Raw genomic sequence first — 21,967 nt, forward strand, 5'->3', positions numbered from 1 at the left:
AGAAAGGGCATGGTGCTTACAATGCCAGCACATAGATTAAAGATATAGTGAGACAAATATCAATCTCTCACGTGAGACTTTAAAATAACTTATTTAGAAAACTGTGGTTCATTCAAATCACTGAGCAGGATAAATAGCCTGTGGGGAAAACTTTAACTTATTGTGATGTGATCTAGCAAATGCTCCACCACCATTACTCACCATATCCAAGGAGTCTGGACACCTTCCAAAATATCTGTCCTTATACATATTTCAAACAATAGTTCTAAAAAACTAATTTTCCTTACCTTTTTTAAGATAATCTTTTCAATTGTTTTTGTTATTTTCCACCAATATTTCAGACCAGCACAGTATATAAAATATTAAGAAATCCATGTCAAAACTAGTTTTCCTCCATTTTCTGAATTGAGGCATGATCTATATACATCTATATCAGTAACAGCGATTCTATAGCTTGTTTGTTTCTATGCAGGCATGTACATTTTCACTTAAAAGCAAGAGTATCACAAACATTTTCGTTTGTTTTTTAAACATCAGCATAAACTGTAACCCTATACCTCTTCTAATCCTGTTTGTCTGTCTGTCACTTCAATTTTAAATGACTGCTTTGCTCTTCTGATATACCTGGTTATAGTCATCTTTCACTGTCATTCTTCAACTGCAGCTGAATTAATTACTGCAAAGCACGCTAACTGAACAGCAATAATGTTCTTTGAGGTGTGTATTATACTAGAATTCCAGATGGTTGGGTTTTTTAATAAACTCAACTTCACCTTGTATATCAGTTTTCTCAATTGTCTAGAAATCAGGTTTGTAAGTGTAGTGCTCTCCATCTCTCTCTCACAAACACACACACATGCACACAATTTGTCTGGCCTGTAGGACAATCCCAATATACATCAAACATAAGGTAAAAAATAGTTGCACATATAGTAATTTTAATTCATTCCATTTTTAAATACCACAATAAATTTAATTTTCACAATAAATTAAATAGCCATATTCAGTTTACAAAATAGAATTACTTAGTGTGAAACCAGTATTTACAAACAATATACACTATATACATGATGTTTCTCTTTGTTGACACACAAGTATAGAAGAAAAAAGTATTTGACTTTTTTGGACACATGATTGACATGCTACAAGTGACACTGTGGTCCATACAATAAAACAATAGTGCAAACTCACCACAGGAACTTTGAAACAATGTTGGTTGTATGAGATAAGATATTCCTTTCAAATAATAAGAAAATAGTATTATCCAGTTTCATTGTAACAATTCAGCATTTTATTTAAAGTGTCAGTATTCCTTTAGCATTGTGCATCCCTCCTATGGCCTGAATATGGCACCTTCTGATATATCCTCACAGCTTCTCAGAATCTCATGTGCATTTGTATGCTCTAAACTGACACTCTGCCTGAGTTGATCAGTGTGTCACATAATCAACTGTATCGAGCAAGAGGAACACTGACCCTTTTAGTCGCATGTGAATTTATTCCCCCCAGTACTCGCTTTCCCTTTACCTGTATAGCTTAAAATGATGCAACTCTGTAGAGAGTAGATTTACATTAGTTACTACTCTGTAGAAAAACTGATCCCACCTTATATTTGGTCACACACTGCATATGTACAAGTATGCATGAAAAAAGTTACTTGGATAGCTATGTCTATGAAAAGTGCATATTTTTTTATTCTAGGAGAGACATCATTGCCTGTCTCTGGGTGCAACACATAGTGTTGTATGAAATTTAGTTTAGGGCCAGTTAAATGTCCTCCCAGTGATCTGGTAAAATTTTTGATTAAAAGGATGAAAGAACTTGCGCAATTTGGTAATGACAGAGGGATCCACCTCTGGATGTATGCGTCCCTTGCTACCCGCCAGGCACTTGTTAAAGACAATGTTAAATCGCAAGCAGTAAAACCCTCTGGTGGCATTGAAGTATAAATTGTATTGACTTATCCTTGGAGGAAGATTTAGGAACTTCTCCACCAGCTGGAGTTCTGGCAGTGGTTCTGTAATGAGCCGATCTCCATCTACAATATGAAACTGCTCGATAGGAAAGTATTTTAACCATCTCTCCAGATGTTTTGTGTAGATGCTGGTTCTTACTGCCTTATACTTAGTGTTCACTTCACAGGTAGTAGGATCAATAGCCAGCTTCTCAAATTTGTAGTAGGTTTTATTCTTCCTTTCCTTCCCTTCCAGCACCTGAGTGTAATCAGAAATAGCTCTTGTTGTAGGTTCCCTGACAATGATCAGTAATTTGATGGATGAGTTCATTTTATAAATCCTTTCAGGTACCTCTTCTGTGATAAAATATGCAGGGCTTTTCTCAATTGTTATTTGATGAGGGTAAGAAAAAGGCATTTTTTTCCTGTACCACTCAATCCCCTTGGCATAGTTTTCATCATTGTCAAAGAAGTGAATTTCTTGAGAAGCTTTGACAACTGCGGGATGGAGGTTCAGCATCTCAAGCAGTGCTCGGGTACCTCCTTTCCTCACCCCAATTATAATGGCCTTGGGAAGCTGCTGCACCAAATTGTGAAGGCGTATTTGCTCCTTCGTGGCATTGCCTTTACGGAACTCGTGCAGCAGCCCACGCTTGAACTGCAGAGCTCGGAGTGGGATTTCATCTTGGCCATGGGGTCCAAATCGACCATCAATGGGACATATGGGTTGCAGTCTGCAATCAAGAAAAGAGATATAAATTAATTCTGTTGCAAACCCTTATGAACATGTGTTTTTTAGTTTGATTTTAATCTGCTACTTAATAAATGGGGCAGATTCAATCAGTGATGCTTTTAATATTCTTTCAAATTCTAATTCATCAAGTATTAATTGACAGAAATCCACTCACAGCACAGACAAACAAGTAGCTTGGAGCCTTCTTCACAACTAGATGTTTGACACAGTCTGGGAAGTGTGGGTTTGTTTTAAAGTAGCTCATTTTGAAATGGAAAACTGATTCCAGAATCTTGGTGCCTAGGATTATTTTTGGAGGCTGTGTCTTGTAGTCTGATGTATTTCTGATTTCATAATGCTATTATAAATATAAATATAATTTAATGATAGGATAATTATCAGGCATCTGTGCTTCTGTAGTCTGTATGAGCCCTGAAAACACTTTTAATAGATTGTACAAACTTACATAGCATGAAAAAACAAATACTGTTCTTTTTTTAGATTCATATTTAAATCTGATATCTATGGACAAATGGAGGAAATCCACAGAAAATCCTAATCCTAGCCCTAAAATTAGGAAATGGTAGAACACATATTGCCCATGCAACGTTAATCTAGCCCCTTGTGTGTATGCATGGGGATACAGTCTTCAGTTTCTCCTTCATAGTGCCCTGCCTCATTCAGTGCATGGTATGGACAGTGCTCCCTTAATGACCAACTAGTCTACATTTAATTTTATTCTCACTACCCAATGGGTGGCTCCATAACTTGTCTACTGCACACATTCAAACCCTGATTCAAGGAGCAAATCGTTCCTTTCCTCATGGGACTCTCTCAAATTCTGGTTACCAAGGTATCTGAGTGCTGTACAAACATAAATGAATCAGTCTTCAAAACACATCTATAAGGACAAGTGGTACTAGCATCCCCGTTTCACAGCCTGGGAAACAGGATACAGACACAATTTTTTTTGTGTACCACATGCCCCCAATGAGACACATGCTTCATTTTTAGAAGGCAGAGAAAAAGAGTTTTCTAGCGTTATGGCCTACAGCTGGCTTTTTCACTGAGAGGCTATGTTGCAACATGGCTGCTAGTTTCTCAGTCAGCAAGCTGAGAACGGCTGTGAAAGGGTTAACATTAGTCTCTGCCCCCTTCTGTTTGCTTGCTAGGAGAAACTGTTTTGCAACAGTGTTATCATATTCTATCCCAGTGAAGAAAATCAGCATCTCCACTTAAGATATGCATGCACCCCAATTTTGGAGGGCTGATTTTTGGAAAAAAGGTGCATGTGAATACAGTAGTTTAAGGTCAAAAGCACCCAGCTACTTTTGGGTGGGATGCCTTAGGCCTGAGTTTTAACAGTATTTTCTATTAGAGAGCATTTAATATGTTCCAAGTGCAGTTTTCATTGACTTCAGCTGCAGCTGTGACTGCTCAGCATTTCTGGAAAGCAACATAGTTGGGCAGCCAATTAATAAGGGACACACAATGTGTGCATGTGTGCAAAGCTTATATGACTTGCCCAGCACCACACAGGAGCTCTGTGGCAGAGGAAGGACTAGATCCAATTGTCCCTGGGAATACTGACTGACTTACCCATAAAAACAGGTTTACTTTCCCCACAGTCCCCTGTCTCACTTACTATACACTTTCTAACTAATGATCTAAAAATGAAAGCCTCCTTCACTATGAAAGACAGCCAACATGGCTTCATTACGCAAAGGTCATGCCAGACCAACCTCATCTCCTTCTACAATAGGGCAACTTGCCACCTGGATAGGGGAAATGAGGTTGATGTCATATACTTGTATTTCAAAAAAGCCTTTGACTTAGTCTCCCATAATGTCATACATTCATAGATACTAGGGTCAGAAGGGACCTCAGCAGAGCATTGAGTCCAACTCCCTGGCTAGGCAGGAAAGAGTGCTGGGGTCAGATAACTCCAGCCAGATGCCTATCCCGCCTTCTCTTAAAGACCCCCAAGGTAGAGGAGAGCACCACCTCCCTTGGAAGCCCATTCCAAATTTTGGCCACCCTTACTGTGAAAGAGTTTTTCCTGATATCTAGCTTAAATCTGCTCTCTATCAGTTTATGACCATTGTTTCTTGTTACTCCAAGAGGCGTCCCAGTGAACAGAGCATCTCCAATCCCTTGCTGCATCCCCGCAATGAATTTATAGGCAGCCACAAGATCAGCTCTCAGCCTTCTCTTGTGGAGGCTGAAGAGATCCAGGTCCCTCAGTCTCTCTTCATAGGGCTTTTCCTGCAAGCGCCTAACCATACAAGTCACCCTTCTCTGGACCTTCTTGAGTCTATCAACATCTTTCTTGAAGTATGGTGCCCAAAACTGGATGCAGTACTTCAACTGCAGTCTGACCAGTGCCGCACAGATGGGAAGTATGACCTCTTTGGTTCCATTTGTCATGCATCTGCTGATGAATGATAAAGTCCTCATGGTTAAATTGGAAAAATGTGGGACCTGATGGCATGTAAGGTTCTTGCCATCCCCTAACAACTATGAAACTATGAAACTACATGGGTCTGATTTATCCCCAGAGTAGCTCAGTACTTTTTACTGAATGAGGAAAGGGTAACAACATTATAATTGGAGCTTGTGCTCTAAATTGTCCAGGGTAACCAAAGTCCAATCTGCTGTATGCAATTATCTGTAAAAGTCAGCAACAGTTAAAGGTACAAAAACTGGATTAGTTTACACAAAAAGGCTCACTGATACCATCAAATGTAGGACCAGAAATCCCTGGTCCAAAACTAGTGTGTCACAAATTAGGCCTAACTGATTAAAAATTTACAATGAGATACACTATTTCACTCATCATTTCTAGTTGGGTTCTTAATTTGACACCAATGCTAAGTGAATGGGTGTGTAGGAAGGAGGACTGGAGTCTAATAAACAACAAATACAACTCAAGCTCTTGTCAACTAACTTTTTCTCTTTGCCCCCAAAGGCCAGCTGTTGCTATTTTTATTGCAATCCCAATACTGTCAAACAAAACTTTCTCTCTTTAGACATTCTCTAAAGCTAAAAGGAAAGTGAATAAGTGATGTTTTAAAATGGAAGTCTTATATAACACTACATTTCAAATGCATTCATTTACCTTTTATTGTAGATTCAATAAAAGATCAAAAGTGTTCTTTTGGGCAAGTCTTTGTCATGGGACAAAGAAGGTCAAGGTTTCTGTACTTGACTGGCAAACCTTGTTTAACTATTAAATGTTTCTAAGTGACATGTTATGTTATGCTAACATCTTTGATGCTTTGGACCATTGATTCTGTAAAAACAGAACAGAATCCTTTAGGGGGAAAAGTATGTGATCATCCAATTAAAGACCTTGGCATAATGCAAGCAAACACATGGTGAACTAAGGTTATGTAGATGACCTTAACTCTGGCACTTCCTAGCTTTTGAATGCTTATTTGCAATCTCTGTGTGTTATTTCCTTCATTCAAAAAAACAAACTAGAAAGAACAACACAATTTCTACCACATGGCATCACCTCGACACTCATGTGGTCACCAGCAGGGCTGGAACCTTTAGACCAATCAAATATAGAGATAATGGGAACAACAGATGGCAATAGTAACTTGTCATCCTTCCTGTGGTCCAGCACAAAAGGGGGTTGGGATTCCTTGTCAACAGTTTTGCCCAGCTCCTTCCCTCAAACTTGCCGCCTTCTCCCTGTCCCCTTTGACCTGTCTCTGCCACAGCCCACCCCACCGCTATCTCCTTATCATGATCTGGTTCTCCTTATTGAGTCAGCCTATCTCTACTTAGGCTTTTTATCTAAGTTTCCTTGCCCAAGCAGGCATGCTTTCCCTCTCACAGCTGTCTGTCCATGTCCCAGTCTCATCCCTGCACTCACTAGTTTAATTGCCAAGTCAATCCCCTTTCATCTCTAGTCCATGACTCCAGTGTGCTTACTCAGCCAGCACCATTTTCCCCTCCTTAGTTCCTGATCTATTCCCACTGTCTCCCAATCCTAGACTCCTTTTCCCTCTTTCCTTACACCTTGTCATTTCCATAGTTGAATTATAATCCCTTTTCCACATGGCCTGTGTGCTAGAAGAGCACATCCTTGTAACCACAAGAGAGACAAGCTTTCTATTCTCAACTCCAGCACCTAGCTTCATCCCAGTTCAAATCAAAGGAAAAATATCCCTTATAGGGAAAGTCCAGCTTTTCCTTTCTGACCCTGAGGGTAGCTAGTATATGCTTAGCTGTTTTGTAAGGATGGTACATGCATAGTCTGGGCAGTATTCTAAGAGCTGGGAGAGGGTGGAGGATGTTCAGGGACACTAGCAGTGGTGTATGTGCTCATGTAGGCATGAACAGATATGCTCAGTAAGGACAGAAAGTTTGAAGACTGTCGTTTTTAGAGGATAAGAAGTCCTTTCTGAGCAAAAACAAACCAATTTTTTTCAAAGGCTTTAATCTGGCAAAATGTGAGCAGATTTTCATTTGATTGACAGAACTAAAATGTTGGCATCATAAAAATATGAAGAAACAGGCTCCTACCCTGGGGGTTTTTAAGAGGAGGTTAGATGAACATCTTGCTGGGGTCGTTTGACCCAAGTACTCTTTCCTGCCATGGCAGGGGGTTGGACTAGATGATCTGCTCAGGTCCCTTCCAACCCTAGAATCTATGAAACTATGAAACTATAATATCAAATCCCTGCTGTACCTTATGGAGGGTGATTTTAGGTGTTTCTTAATGAAAAGGTATTTATATGTTTTTAAGCAAGTCATGTGTTTTCTCTTAACCTTATTCTCAGAAGTAACTGAACTGTTTTGTGGCAGTATTCAACCTAAGGCAGACAACCAGCATGGAAAATTTCTTCTTCAAAAGACTAATTAGTTCCAAAATTAAAAGCAACCAAAGCCATGATTTTACAATAGGAATTGTCATACAACCTTAAAAACAGGCTATGCTACCAAATCTCCTCCCTCCTCCTGCAATATTATCTCCTCACACTGACGTTCTTTTATGTTCTGGTCATCTAAATGGCCATTTTTTTGGGACACTTATAGGCATTTTTGGCACTTACGCATCCCAGGGGATTCTATTCCTGGATGCATAACCCTTTGTCCTGGACAACTGTGTAGTCATGCAGACTAAGAATGGGGAGTAGCAACTATAGCATGTGCTCCTATCCCTTCCAGATGCATAGCAGTCTTGGATGCTAAAAATGGAGTTGGCCAAAAATACTTGACTGGTTCAGGAGTGAAAAAGGGCAAGAGTATATCCCTCTTTAGCCCCACAGCCAAATGGCTAAGTCACTCTCCTACAAAACTGAAGGTCCTGGGCTTTAGGACTCAGTGGAGTTGGGGTTGGGGGGAACTAGACCCTTGCTTACTTTCTAGCACACTAGTCTAACTACTACATCAAAAGACTAGTATTACTCATGGCCTCCTCTGGTGCTTCTTTGGAAGCTGAGCTGCTAACATGGAAAAAATGGAGGGCAGCTTCTGTCTCAGTGGGAACAACGATCCAGGGTAGGTACTGGGAGGTCAGAGATACCCATAACCCCATTCAGATGAGAAGGACCTAGAACCCAGGTCCTCTGGCCTCCTAGGCAAGTGTCCTAGTCACTCTCAGGGTGCCTACAGATGTTTAGGGGAGATGCTCTAAGTCATGGCACCTTAAATAAAGCACCATGAACCCAACAGATGTTCATGTGTTGGGGGTTTGATTCTGCCTGCACTGGGCCTGGCCAACAGCCTTTCAGGAGGCTGCTGAACTGCCCCTCTCCCCAGCCTCCGCCCGCTCCACCTCTGCCCATAGCAAAGTCAAGCCAGCAGCTGTGTGCTGCCTTTGTCAAGAGCCTCAGGCAGGGAGTGGGGAAAGGGAGCCCCCCAACTTATGGGCTCCCTCAGCTACCCCAGCTACAGTACTGGGCAGAGCCATGCTAGGCCTGCGAGGCAGCGGGGGGCCTTTCTTCCCCCACTGCCAGACTGAGCCTCTTGACCATGGCAGCATGTAGCTGGTATCTTGGCTTGTCCATGGACAGAGCTGGTGGGTGGGGGAAGGGAACCCCCCTTACCTCACAGCTCTCCCCAGCTACCCTGGCTGGGGGACTGGGGGGAGCTGGACCAGGCCTGCAAGGAAGGGGTGCTCCCTTTTCCCACCCAAGGCTCTTGACAGTGGCAGCATGCAGCTCCCAGCTGGGCTTTGCCATGGCCAAAGCTGGGCATAGGAGGGCAGAGTGGAATAGAGCCCCCTCGCTTCCTGGGTCCAGCCAGGCTCCTCACAATACCACAGCTGGGGTAGCTGGGGGGGCGGCTGCGCGGTGAGGGGGCTCCGTTCTACCCTCCACCCCAGCTCTGGCCATGGCAAAGCCCAGCTGTGTGCTACTGCTGTCAAGAGGCTTGGGAGGGGTAGGGAAAGGGAGTCCCCCCACCTCGCAGGCTCCTCCAGGTACCCCAGCAGGGGGACCTATCCCAACCCCACCGCAAACTCCCCTCTCCTTTCCTCTCCGTTGACTCTCTTCTCTCTGACCAGTCCAGCCCCATAAAGGTGCATGCAAAAAATTAACCCTTGAAGGCAACTGAACAGAAGTTTCCTAAGGTGCTCTGCTTTCAGCTAATAGATAATTTGTTGAGGATTAATTTATAGTTTCATAGTTTGTAGGGTCAGAAGGGACCTGAGCAGATCATCAAATCTGACCCCCTGCCATGGCAGGAAAGAGTACTGGGGTCAAACAACCCCAGCAAGGTGTTTGTCTAGCATTGTCTTAAAGACCCCCCGGGTAGGAGCCAGCACCACTTCTCTTGGAAGTTGTTTCCAGATCCTAGCCGCTCTGACAATGAAGTAGCGCCTCCTGATATCTAACCTAAACCTACCCTCTGCCAGCTTGTGACTGTTACTTCTAGTCATTCCTGGCAGTGCTTGGGGGAACAGGGACTCCCCCAATGCCTGCTGGTCCCCTCTGACTAGTTTGTAACAAGCCACTAGATCCCCCCTCAGCCTTCTCTTGTGGAGGCTGAATAGGTTCAGGTCCTGTAGCCTCTCCTTGTAGGGCCTGCCCTGCTGCCCCCGATCATGCGAGTGGCCCTCCTCTGGACCCTCTCGATGCTGACCACATCCCTCTTGAAGTGCGGTGCCCAGAACTGGCCGCAGTACTTCAACTGTGGCCTGACCGGTGCCGCATAGAGGGGGAGGATCACCTCCTTGGCACTGCTTGTGATGCATCTGTGGATGCATGACAAGGTGTGGTTGGCCTTCCTGACTGCATCCTCACACTGCCGGCCCATGTTCATCTTGGCATCAGTGATGCCTCCAAGATCCTTTTCGGCCTCTGTACTGATGAGAAGGGAGTTCCTCAGCCTGTAGGTATGGTGCTGGTTCTTCCTCCCCAGGTACATCACTTTGCACTTGTCAGTGTTGAATCCCACCATATTCTCATCTGCCCAGCCCTGTAACCTGTCTAGGTCTGATTGCAGCCTATTGCTCCCTTCTAGCGTGCCCACATCCCTCCACATCTTAGTGTCATCAGCAAATTTGAACAGGGTTTTTTTTACCCCCTTGTCCAAGTCACTGATAAAGATGTTGAACAGTGTGGGCCCAAGGACCAAGCCCCGGGGAACCCCATTGCCCACATCTCTCCAGGCTGAAAATGACCCATCCACCACCACTCTCTGGGTGCGGCCCTCCAGCCAGTTGGCAACCCATTTGACTGTGTAGGTGTTGACACCACAGTCCCACAGTTTTTTAATGAGAATGGGATAAGAGACAGTGTTGAAGACCTTCCTAAAGTCCAGAAAGATTATGTCCATTTATGCGTGTTATGTCATGGCTGTAGAGTACTTTCAGACTGAGTTAAAAGTGTAACTTGTGTAAGCGTCCTCAGTCAGTTACTTAGGCTAAAAATGGGTGACATAGTATTCTTTTGGGCAAGTAAGTGCCATCAGTGCCCTGTAGAAGTAGAAAAAGGGTCATTTGGAAAATCAGGAAAGAACAGAATGCCAACCTTAGTGATTACAGCTGTAATATGAAGCCCAGTGAAGTCAATGGATATCTTTTTCTACTGACTTGAGTGAGTTTTGGATTGTGTCCTAACAAATGTAGAAAGCCAATTCATTCATGTCTCTTTTTCTTGTTCTTTTATAAGCCCAAAGAAAGGCAGTGTGGTATTTTTCATATTGCTTAAGAGATGAAGATGAAGATAAATGTTACTGTCATTATAAATATTATATATGGAACCTGTGGAATTCTGTGCTGCAGGAGGTCAGTGAGTTAAATATTGTGGCTAGATAATTTTATGACCATCGATAATATTTGTAGCTGTGCAAGCACAGATAATGATATAAGGTTAATTAAATTTCATGCCTCAGGCCATATGATGAACTCCTACAGGAGTCAAGAAGGCTTTCTATCCCATCTGCAGAATCACATAATTGTTTAGGTACAATTTTAACCCCCTCTGCAGCATCAGGAATTGGCCACCAATATTCCAGTTTAGAGGCCTATGAGGTGCTGATTCCTTTTAGTTAAACAAACTGTCTTCCTCTGCTACTGAAGTCAAGAATCAGACAGAAGTGAATCAAAGAGAAAGGCGCCCAATGTCATTATATTAGCCAATAGTCGCCTGGAGTTTGTATGCAGTTTTACATTAATTGGCTATTTTGAATGACATCATATCACAATTTGCCACTTAAGATCTGTTTTACCCAGACAAAAGCCCCAGTCTGTTCAAAGTGAGGACTCAGCCTATAGGGAGCCCAAACTTGAATTTCAATTATGGTTTTGTCAAGTCTTTTACCATGTGGAATCTAATAAATCAATCCTGGATCTTTCTGGAGGTGTCAAAAACAGTACACCTGTTAGTGAGAGGACTATTATATCCCCAGTAGTCTGTTATATCCCCCTCTGAAGAGTATGCCTGGTCAAAATTGCCAAATGCTCTCTAATTTCCTCTCAGTGGATTTTTCACTCTCTCTAGGAAATCACTTGCAGAGACAGCCTCCTTGTCTGGTACATTCGACTCCAGAAAATCATGGCTAATTAACAGAGTTAAAATTCTCAAACCCTGCAGCAATCTTTTAAGTGCAATAGGATTCAAAACTTGACAAGCTACTCTGCAGGCTCGTACATAATTTTAACTACCACTGTAGCACATTAATTGCTTACTCGTAAATTTAGAAAAGAAGATACATAAATACATCATAACTGTTTTGCTGAGATGAGAGGTCAACACACAGATGTGAACAGACAAATATGAGGTACTCTAATGATATTTTTACTGTATGCTGCTGTATTCCTCCTCTGGAAAAAAGTGCCAATGCACACAGCATACAAATGGACAGAAAGAAATACTTTGACTAGGATGAGTCACAACTCTCTCCATTCTCCCGTGCCCTCCGCCCAAACAGGAGGAAGAAACAATGAAAATCAATATTAGCATGGACAATCTTTTTATACATTAACAGAAAGAACAAGAACTGAAGACCTTTACTCAATTATATTTTAAGCATATGGAAAGGAGTAAAAAACTCCAGATTAATTTATAATTAAGAGCGTGACCTCAGGATGTGGTGGTTTAATTACTTACCTATCCAAGCTCCCAACTCTGGCAACTAGATATAGGAGACTTCCAATAGCAAGGCTGCCTAGCACAAAGAGCTTCTGTCTCAGCAACGCCTGCTGTTTGAATAGCATGGCCCTCCATCAATCTTCAGGACTTCTTCAGTCTGCAGGGACCAGAACACACAAACTACTCATCAGCAAGTAGCAATATATAGCCTAATGTTTCTTAACAAGCAGTCAATCAATCCTTACAAGTTATTATGTGACATTTGCAAAACTCTTTTCAAGATGCATCAGTATTAGATAAAACTTTTTGGTGCTTTTCTTCTGTTAGTCATAATAAAACTAAGCTAAGTAGTTAGTTTGTAGAATAACAGTCTTGCCATAGGATGGGGCTTAGGTGACAGACAGGTGCTGTGCTAAGCGCTCCTCTGTGCAGTCAGGGTTTAGGGGATTATGGATATATCTGGCAGCAGAAACTTAGATGCCACAGGACTTGAAATGCCTTCAGAGTTAGGCAGGGGATTTCTGAATGCCAGTGGTACCTAAATATTGGACTGAGGGACTTAAAACATCATTGACTCCACCCTCATTGCGTGTTTGTCCAGAGCTGAACAAAGTGGGCCCCTAATTCTCATAGAGGTCTCCAAGGTGCTTCTGTAGGGGTTAATAAGAATGATTCCCTGTACAGTCATATGGCCAGTTTAGCCTGGGAGGATGAGATATATATTCTTTCATGTATATATTTACATGACAGTAGCATTATTATACCCATTCCAAACCCAGAATCCATTGCCCTAGGATATGACAAAGTAAGATGCAGTCCTGCCCTGAGGAGTTTACAGTCAGACAAAGAAGTATTTATCCTTTTGAAAACTAAATGGGGAACTGAAGCACAGAGAGATTAAGTGATTTGCCCAAGGTCACAGAGAAAATTTATAGTGCAACTAGGCACTAAACTGAGGTTTCTGAGCACCCATTTAGTGCCTTAACCACAAAACTAATCATCCTCTTTGCTTTTCATTATTACTCTATTTTCCCTAGACTTTCACTGTCATGCAAAAAATGCTAACAAAGGATTTTTTATTGTAAGCAGTTCACACAGTCCATAGCTGAAGCTTAATATCAATGATCTGAACAATTTAGAAGTGAGGAAAATATGCAGATATTGTATCTATGTCTGGACATATTGCTACTAATTACTATTTTAATTAACTTAATTAATTAGGGGAAGAGGAAGGAGCAAGAAATGATGATAATGACAGAAAATTTCCATAGGTTTTCAATTTTTATTTCTGTACTGCTGCGTTCTGCAGATAAAAAAACATTTTAATATTACTGTAATTGGTTCTGAATTTTACCACTCAAAACATGTACAAGCCACTTCTTCAGAGAATAAAATATGGTCCAAATGCTCTTTCTGACATTGCTACTTGGATTTCACTGGGTTAGTTATGGTAAGTTTATGTCTAGTTGTTTCTGTGACTATGAAGATCTTCAGGACATAGGAGAATCAAATTAAGGATAACCTGGTTTTTGAACATAAGTTCCACATGGGTCTCATTCTTTCAACAGTCATGCTTGCCATAAAAAACAGGAAGAAAATGAGGTAGACTCCTGTGGATTGGGATTGATTTAAACCTTTCCACAAGTCATGGGAGTATCCATATACAAGGGGGTGCAAGCATTCATTAAAGTATTAAAGTAACATTAAAGACCAGTTAAAAAAACAGTTTTTTTTTTAAAGAAGTTCCTCTTGCTATGCCTCTTATGACTTGTACACGACTATTATAAACAAATTTGGAGGGGGGGGTAATATTTCTCTAGTTGGCTTTGGCTCAGAGTTCGTTTATTTTTTAAATTTCATCCATTTATAAGCCCCCCATCATTTTACCATTCTTCATGTTTTTTATAGTATTGATTTGATTTTGCAGATCTTTTGGGGACTAAAGAAACAAGCCAAATTTGAAGAAAACTGGCTCAGTAGTTCTGAAGTTATAAGAATTGATATTTTTGCACGCATTAATAATAGTTTTGTTTCTTATTTTGTTTTGCTTAATGTGGAGTTTAGAAAAATGTGGGAGGGAGAGGACAACCTAGCACAGCAGTCTTTGCTGTTCAGTTTTTTTCTGGTGTGTCCTGTAGGGATGTGCAAAGCTTTGGTAGCTGATTCGATTCAGAGGAGATTTGGCCCAATTCTCCAAATCTGGTTCAAAGGAGGACTTAGCTCCACGACAGGTGCCACAAAACCTATCTAAAAGTCCCTTGGATCTGATTTACAAAGATATTTAGGAGTTTAACTCCTAATGTGTGGTTTTGGTCCCTACCCACCAGAGAAGAATCTATAACTCTGTTATGTATCTTGACTTCCTATGAAGTGCTTGGGAAGAGTGAGGAGCTGTGATGAACTATGGGTTGTATTGTAATAGTTCTATTTAAATATGTTCAAATTGTAATAATACAGCATGCTTCAGTTTCCTTGACTAACTTGCACACAGGGAAAGAAAGTGTTAAGGTACACTGAAGCCAGAGGTACCTGGCCTATGGGACAGAAGGTACATCCCTCTATAAAGGATTTGTATAGCTTTGTTGACAAGTTAACAAGGTGGGTCTGGCAGCGATGCCCAGGAAGTGTCCAGAGGAGTTGAAGGAGATCAGCAACACAGTGGACAGAGCAGGCTAATAAACTGAGAGCTGGTGGTAAGCTGAAGAACCTGACAAGTCAGAAGCAAGGACATAGCCAAGTATACCGGGGTACTCAGGGGTTGTGTGGACTGGGGCTGAGCTACCTTTGTGGGTGCTCAGGGCTGTGCAGACTAGATGGGGACAGAGTGACTGCTTGCCCTTTAAATGGAGAAGGTAGTCTTGCTCTGAAGTTTTTTTACTCCAGCTAAAGGCAAAAAAGCCTGAAGAGAATTTGCTTTGCTGCTTGGCACTTTGGGTGCACTCAGTCTCCCCTTGAACCAATCAAGTCCCTCTCTCAGGAGCTGAGCTGGAAGATAGTTCACTGGGTTAGGGCCACAGATAGCCAGGGAGGGCCAGGGACTGAAAGGGTGATGACAGGTTAGGTGACAGCTGATAGGGGTATTTTTATGATCATTTTGGATGGTGGCCTTTCCGCCTAAGTCCTCGTTTATGTACCTCAGTCCTGGTTTGTATCTGGTCCTAGTTTCAGTAATATTAAAAAAATTACAATTATGCTAACTAGAAAGCTACCATGATAGAAATATAAATAAATATTACTGCCATGATTTCACAGTGGAGAACTGAAGTTTACAGAAGTAATACTCTATTATCTGAAGTATTGCATCTTATAAAGACTAGTTCAATAGTCTACGAGAAAAAAATATGTTTAAATAGCCCTACATAACAAAGAAATGGATTCAAGAACCAGTTACAGTTATATTGTTGCATAAAAACAACCAACATAATAATTAAGGTGAAAATCTTTTGCACAGAAAGGTTAGTGTAAAATAGCAGCTTTTAATTTAAAAAAAAATCAAGAAATGAACATCTTAAGGCTCTGTGGAAACTGCATAATGTTTACCAGAAAAGCTGAGAAGGCCCCTACATTTAAAAGCAAGCAAGTAGTGAGAAAAAAGGTATTGTTGCTTGCCAAGATGGCTGGCTTGAGCCAAACACTTTTTCAGCATTTTAAAATCTAGCACAAGTGAAACTATAAAGGGAAACACACATTATATCTACAAAGATTTAATTAGCCAGACTAAAAGCAACATTATAAGTAGACCTTCAAAAATATCAAAAACAAGTCACAAAAAATTATTGAGATGTTCCAAGCACTGGGAATTGGCAAGTTGTGACTCTAGTGGACTCCCAAAGAAAAGGAAGTAATTAATTCAAACGAGAATGACACAGAGGATGTGTAGGGGGTCGGACTCCATGATCTATTGAGGTCCCTTCCGACCCTAGCATCTATGAAATAATGTCTCTGGATGATTATACCACAGAGGATTATGAAGCAACACCTTTCTATTCAAACCCCTCCAAGTCTATGAAATTATCCAAAGACAATTTCTCTGTGGCTGAAACCCCAATGACAGCCACACTGAAACAATGTAATCACTGTTTCATCAATTATTGACCACTAGGAGGAGACTCATGAAAGCAGCAAACAGCTAATCCTAACTTTCTTTGCCTTTGCCTATATGTATGGAACTTCCTCCTGCAAAAACTTGTGAGGTCTTAAAGTTGCTTAAAAACTTAAAAACCCACATTGTTAGACACTATGCAATCAATCCAGTGGTAGAGCTTGGCTGAAATTTAGCTAAAAACATTATAAAGAAGAACATTTTCAGTAACATTTAAATAACCCCTTTCCCTTCACTATGTTCTTAATATATATATATCCAATATGATATTATTATGTTATAGATGGACACATATGACTAGATATACAGAGCAACAGATTTTATCAATATTTAATAAGAAAAGCAGTTGCTGGAATTTTCATTAAAGAGTTGTGACATAACAAGTAATATATGTTTCCACAATATTAAATGAGAACATCCTTTATAGAAATGAAAGGTTATTTAACATTATATAGAGCAAAAGTTGCTGACAGATGTGGAAGAAAAAAGCGCCCTACCAGGAGCAGTGGCATGTTACGTCAACCCAGATCTACAGCATCTATATCGATCAGGCATGTCATTGGGGCTTTTTGGTGCATTTAGCAAAAGCTGATTCAAAGGGGTTTTCTTTGCATTGATTTATAAATTTGCTAGCACAGATTTTTGCACACCAGCAGGGGTCATCTGTTGACTAACAAATATCTGTATACAAACTTTGAAGACAGAACTTCTACAGGCTGATAGTTTAAATGCAGTCAATAACAAGAGAACCTCAGAAACAAAGCCCTTAGTGCCTTTCTGTTGTGTTTTGGGTTTTTTGTTTTGTTTTTAATTTTCTTTTGTACCCCATAAGTATAAACATGCTATCTGCTTACTGTGAGTAAAATTCACACACTTCAAACAGTTGGGATTTACAGGGAAGAGTTACATGATGATTAGTAAAGGAGAGAATCCACATCTCCAGCTTGTGTGCATGGCCCAGGCTGGTAGCTATGTCCTTGTCTCACCCTTGGCCTGCACAAATATCACTTTGTGCTGAGTGGCAGGTAAGAAGACCTGGCACGGAGCCCAGCCCAGCAGGAAGCAGGAGATGCGACATTCACTTCATATCAGTTCTATAACACCCAATGCCCATGCAGTGAAATTACATCAGCACTGCTACAGAAAGTGAATTATACTGAGAGAACTATCACAAGTCATGTGTGGTAACAATGTTTTTCATCAGAAAGTGATGACATGTTGAGGGGTCAGAGAGATTATGCTAAAGAGTGAACAGAAAAATAATGAAATTATAGTATAAATCAGGAAAAAGATGGGACAGAATCAGTAACTCCTGTTGCATACTACTAACACTCTTCTAAGAAACAGGAAACCTTGAAGTTGGTTGATAGGAAAATTATACTGCCAGCTATATTCTTTTTTGTCTTTTCCCAGTTTTATGACAACAAGGTACCTGTTTGTACACCTGGCTCTTGCCATGAGTTACATATTTATTAAATCTTTAATGAAGTATTGGCTTCTATTATTTTATCTCCAGTGTCCCACAAACCTCTTTTACATTTTAGTGGCTATTATTAAATCAATCATATATGCATTTGAATAAATCAATCATATATGCATTTGAAACATCTGGTAACCAAAGTATTTGCAGTTTTTTATGGTAGCATAAGAGTGAAGTTGTAGCTGTGATGGTCCAGAAATTGAATGAGAGGCAAGGATTTCTTAGAGTGACGTCTTTTATTGGACCAACTGTATAGTTGGGATAGAGTTTTATTGCAGTTGTATTGTAGCATGAATAAATCAATTATGAATCTTTTGCTTCTCCAGTTTTTGCGTGCAAATATTTCATGTTGCCTGTGTATGCTGTTTGTAGTCTCTTACCTAAGTTACATTCTTTGTTTTCTCTTCTATAGCTAAGGTTAGAGGTCAGAGATGCTGAGAGTCTACTTAAGCCTCAGGCAGATCAAGACTTCAACCAAAAGCTTCAGAAGACTTATGATACCCTACTTGAATTACTGACTATATTATGCCTTATTTGAGATTTCCGATGTCAGGAAAAGCTTTAAAGGAAATATCATAGAATGTTTAATTTCTCTCTCTCTTTCTCTATGTGCAGGGATGGATCCAGAGCAATGGGGAGTACAGTGGTGCAGTTCTACCCCCATTTGATTCTTGCTCTACCCAAAGTTTAAAACCAACTGCCTGGGAGGGGCAGGGCATTTCAATTTTGGCATTGCTAAGACAGTCAATTGACTTTGTGGCTTACGGTTAGGGCTAGGGACAGACATTCAAAAAGCCTCAGCCTGAATTGATTCAATCTTTGCAGGTTAGTGTAACCTGGCTAGGTGGAACTGGTTTGTAACCACAAACATCCCCTCTGGACTGAAAAAATTCAGGCGCATGCCTACAGTGGCTCAGGCTAGATGCCAGGGGGTGCTAGAGCAGCCCTCACTCCCCTTCCACAGTACTGAGCTGAGGGGGGCATGGCCAGGTCCTGGCAGGATGCTCTGATGTCAGTCTGTCCTCCCCCCCCCCCCCCCAAATGGCCCAGTAGGGAATCTTTATCACCCCTAATTCAGTGTTTATCAACCCATTAGGAAAACAAAGCCTCTCTCCATTAGTTCAAGATCTTCTTAAACAGCTTTTCCAAGGAAGGACATTACCAGCTACTTGTTGATTAGTTCCAAAAAGCCTGTCTGCCTTTGTTGTCTCCCACAGCACGGACTGCAGCTGGCATGTGGTCTGCTAGCTAATGCTGAAAGATGTAAGGCGGGGGCTTGGGAAATAATCCCTGCTTAGCAGGGAGAAGACAGGCAGAAGCCTGCAGTCTCTGCTGGAGCTCCAGCAAGGGAGAAGAGGGGTAGGGGGAATTCCTGCTTAGCAGGAAAAGCAGGAAGGGAAAGCAAGGGAGCAGTCTGCATTCTCTGCCAGAGCTGCAGCCAGGGAGCCCTGCCCAGACCAGAGAATATGCTGGGGAGTTTGGTTTATCTTAAACCATCAAGGGGTCTGGGACAGACATTGCATAAACTGGTTTGACCTAAATCAGTTAAGGGGAGGGCGGTGGAAGGGAGCTGGGCTCTACTCTGCTACAGCAGCTGCCATCTCTTGCCAGAGGCTGCGAGCCCAGTTTCCTGGTCCCATAGCCCTGGCAGCTGGGGGCCCTGTCTGGCAGGGCTGGGAGGGCAGAGGGCTATGGGTGGCGGTGAGGGGCACCAGCAAGGCTGGGGGGCTATAGAAGGGAGAGTGATGGGCACCAGCACTGCCAGGGGGGCTGTCAGGGGGAATGAGGAGCCTTTCATTTTAATAATGGATTTTGAGGTTTTTATCAGAGAATTTGAGATTTTTTTATCAGATTTTTTTTATCAGGGAAAACCAGGATCTCTGCTCATAACCCAATATCCTTTGACTATTTTGACTATTTTTTGCCTGGTTTGTTGTGCTTTTTTCAAACTTTAGCTATAATCTAGCAATTAGTGCACATTCCAATAGTTATACTTGTTTTTGCTTTGATCTTAAACTGAATAATATAGTGCTAGCACCCTACATATTAATAAAACATCTAGTTTCTCCTTAACTGGAGAAAAATATGTGTTGTGCTATATGTAACGAGTCCAGATGGTGTGACACATCTACCATTTCAAAATCCTAGATCTACCCATGTCTCCATGCATGTACTTTTGGATAGGTACTGCTGAATAAGGTGAGTTAACTTCCTAACACAAGACTTCAAGATGGGGAAGAAGGAAATGAGTACAGAACAGGCCACAATTTCATGGTGAGTGCACTGGAAGGGAATTTGTCAGCTTCAGAAAGACTGGTGAAGATGAAGAAAATTGATGGTAGAGATGGAGAAATAAGAAAAAAAAAAGCAATTGGTTAAAACTTATGAAAACATCCATACCGTCTTGACCTGACAGGAGGAGACGTTCAGGGTCCTTGCACTTGGATGTACCAAATGCCAATATCCTATACTTCAAACATGAAACTCAAGCTGCTTAATGCAGTATCAGTAATCATCAAATGCTCTACCATTCATGAGCAAACTGATGACAAGGCCCATGCTAACAAAATAAAAACATTAGGTGACATTGCAGGCCCAGCGTGGTCTTTCCTTGACCCCATTCAAGTTATTCTGCATATTATAAAAACAGAACACAAAAACTAAGGGCAGACTGGCCATTCTACTCCCTCCAGTATCAAATACATGGAAAAGCATACTTCCAGTGCTTATACTGTTGTTGTATATCAACAGAAAACTAGCATAGACAACTTTTCTACAGACTCCAAGACAATAAAAGCTCTGAAGAGCTAACAAAACTCCTAACTGATGCAGTATCACCATCTCCAAGATTCCAGAGGTCTTCAACACTCGCAATGATGACACGTTGGCTATAATAGCTCAAAACCTCTTGTCAAGGCTTTCTATAAGCCATCTTACATATTGGATTTGAAGACTAATGGTCAAAGACTAGATTAGACTAGACTGGCTTCTTGGCCAGCTAGGAGACACAGTAAATTTGAGAACAACAACTTTATCTTTTAGCACTACCTCCTCCAAAAGTGAGATGAAAATTCAGGAATCAGAGAGCAGACAGCAGGCACCAAGTTCTGGTTTTGTTATCCATCCCAGTAAACCCAGAGCTGAATACCCCAGTAATCTAAATTTGTCCCTATGACTCTTGTCTTTTTTATGCTCCATACTGAATGAAAAAGTGTGGAAGAGAATTTGAGCGAATCTGACAGAAGACAATAATGGATATAGACCAGAGGTTCCCAGTCCTGGCTCACAACCCAAATGAGGGTCGTAGGGGCAATGCTTGTGGCGCTGCACAGAAAAGATGAGCTATGCCACATGCTGGGAGCTCCCCTGGCTCCAGGCCACTGCTGCCGCTGCTGCACTCCACTCCCAGCAGTGGGGTACAGAAAAAAAGGTTGGGAACCACTGATATAGAAAGATTTGAGCAAATCTGACAGAAAACAATAATGGGCATAGATAAACTCCAACACAAGACTCTCACCCCCGAGTTGTGGCTGAGGCCAAAAAAAAATTTTCTTTTGCCATTGCAGATATTGTAATTTGGATTGCCTATCCATTGTTTCCGAAGTCAACTCTTTTTTCCATAAGGAGCTGTCAAGATACTTTCCCTCCTCAAATTAACTGAATCTGGAATGCCATCTACACATAGCAGCAGCAATACATGGACACTAGGTCAGAAGACACACCTCTCCCCTTCAGAGACGTTAGCACACTACCACTTCAGGAAGCTCTAGAAGTGCTAAAAAAAATCTTGTGTGAGTTGTACCTCGTGCCTATCATGAGGCTGTCCATCCCAGCACAATCCCCATGGGAGATGTGGCATTCAAAACAGACTCTGAATACGTCCCATGCATTGCACTGCTGAGCACTGCAGCACCTAACTTTTAGGCAACTAGTGGAATCTATAGCTGTGACTTAGGTATCTAGGTTCCCTTTACAATGCATGGGGACAGTCTGGTATCTCAGAATGGGATTCATAAAATCAGTAGGCTGAGGAAGAAACAACCTAAGCTTCTCCACAGGAAATGCTGAGGAGACTCAACCCCTACCTCCCTCAGGGACAGACATGTTCTACTCTGTTCAGGAGTTATAACCCTGAACCCTACAGCAC

At 41.6% G+C, this 21,967-nt stretch overlaps 1 protein-coding gene across 5 annotated transcripts in view; it reads right to left on the reverse strand.

Annotated features, from left to right (window-relative positions):
* Positions 1-930: 930 nt before the first annotated feature.
* HS3ST5 (heparan sulfate-glucosamine 3-sulfotransferase 5) overlaps positions 931-21,967 on the reverse strand; it is a 312,118-nt gene continuing 291,081 nt past the window's right edge. For all 5 annotated transcript variants that reach the window (XM_090031424.1, XM_090031425.1, XM_090031428.1 and 2 more), the window contains 2 exons: positions 12,257-12,395; positions 931-2,688 (listed from right to left, as the gene is read on the reverse strand). In XM_090031424.1, coding sequence (XP_089887550.1) covers positions 1,758-2,688; positions 12,257-12,363 — 1,038 coding nt within the window. In that variant the 5' untranslated portion in view covers positions 12,364-12,395 and the 3' untranslated portion in view covers positions 931-1,757. The remainder of the gene's footprint in view (positions 2,689-12,256; positions 12,396-21,967) is intronic.

Source organism: Crocodylus siamensis, chromosome 1 (genome assembly GCF_052110815.1).
Source record: "Crocodylus siamensis isolate JL-2025a chromosome 1, ASM5211081v1, whole genome shotgun sequence".
Taxonomy (NCBI): Eukaryota; Metazoa; Chordata; order Crocodylia; family Crocodylidae; genus Crocodylus; species Crocodylus siamensis.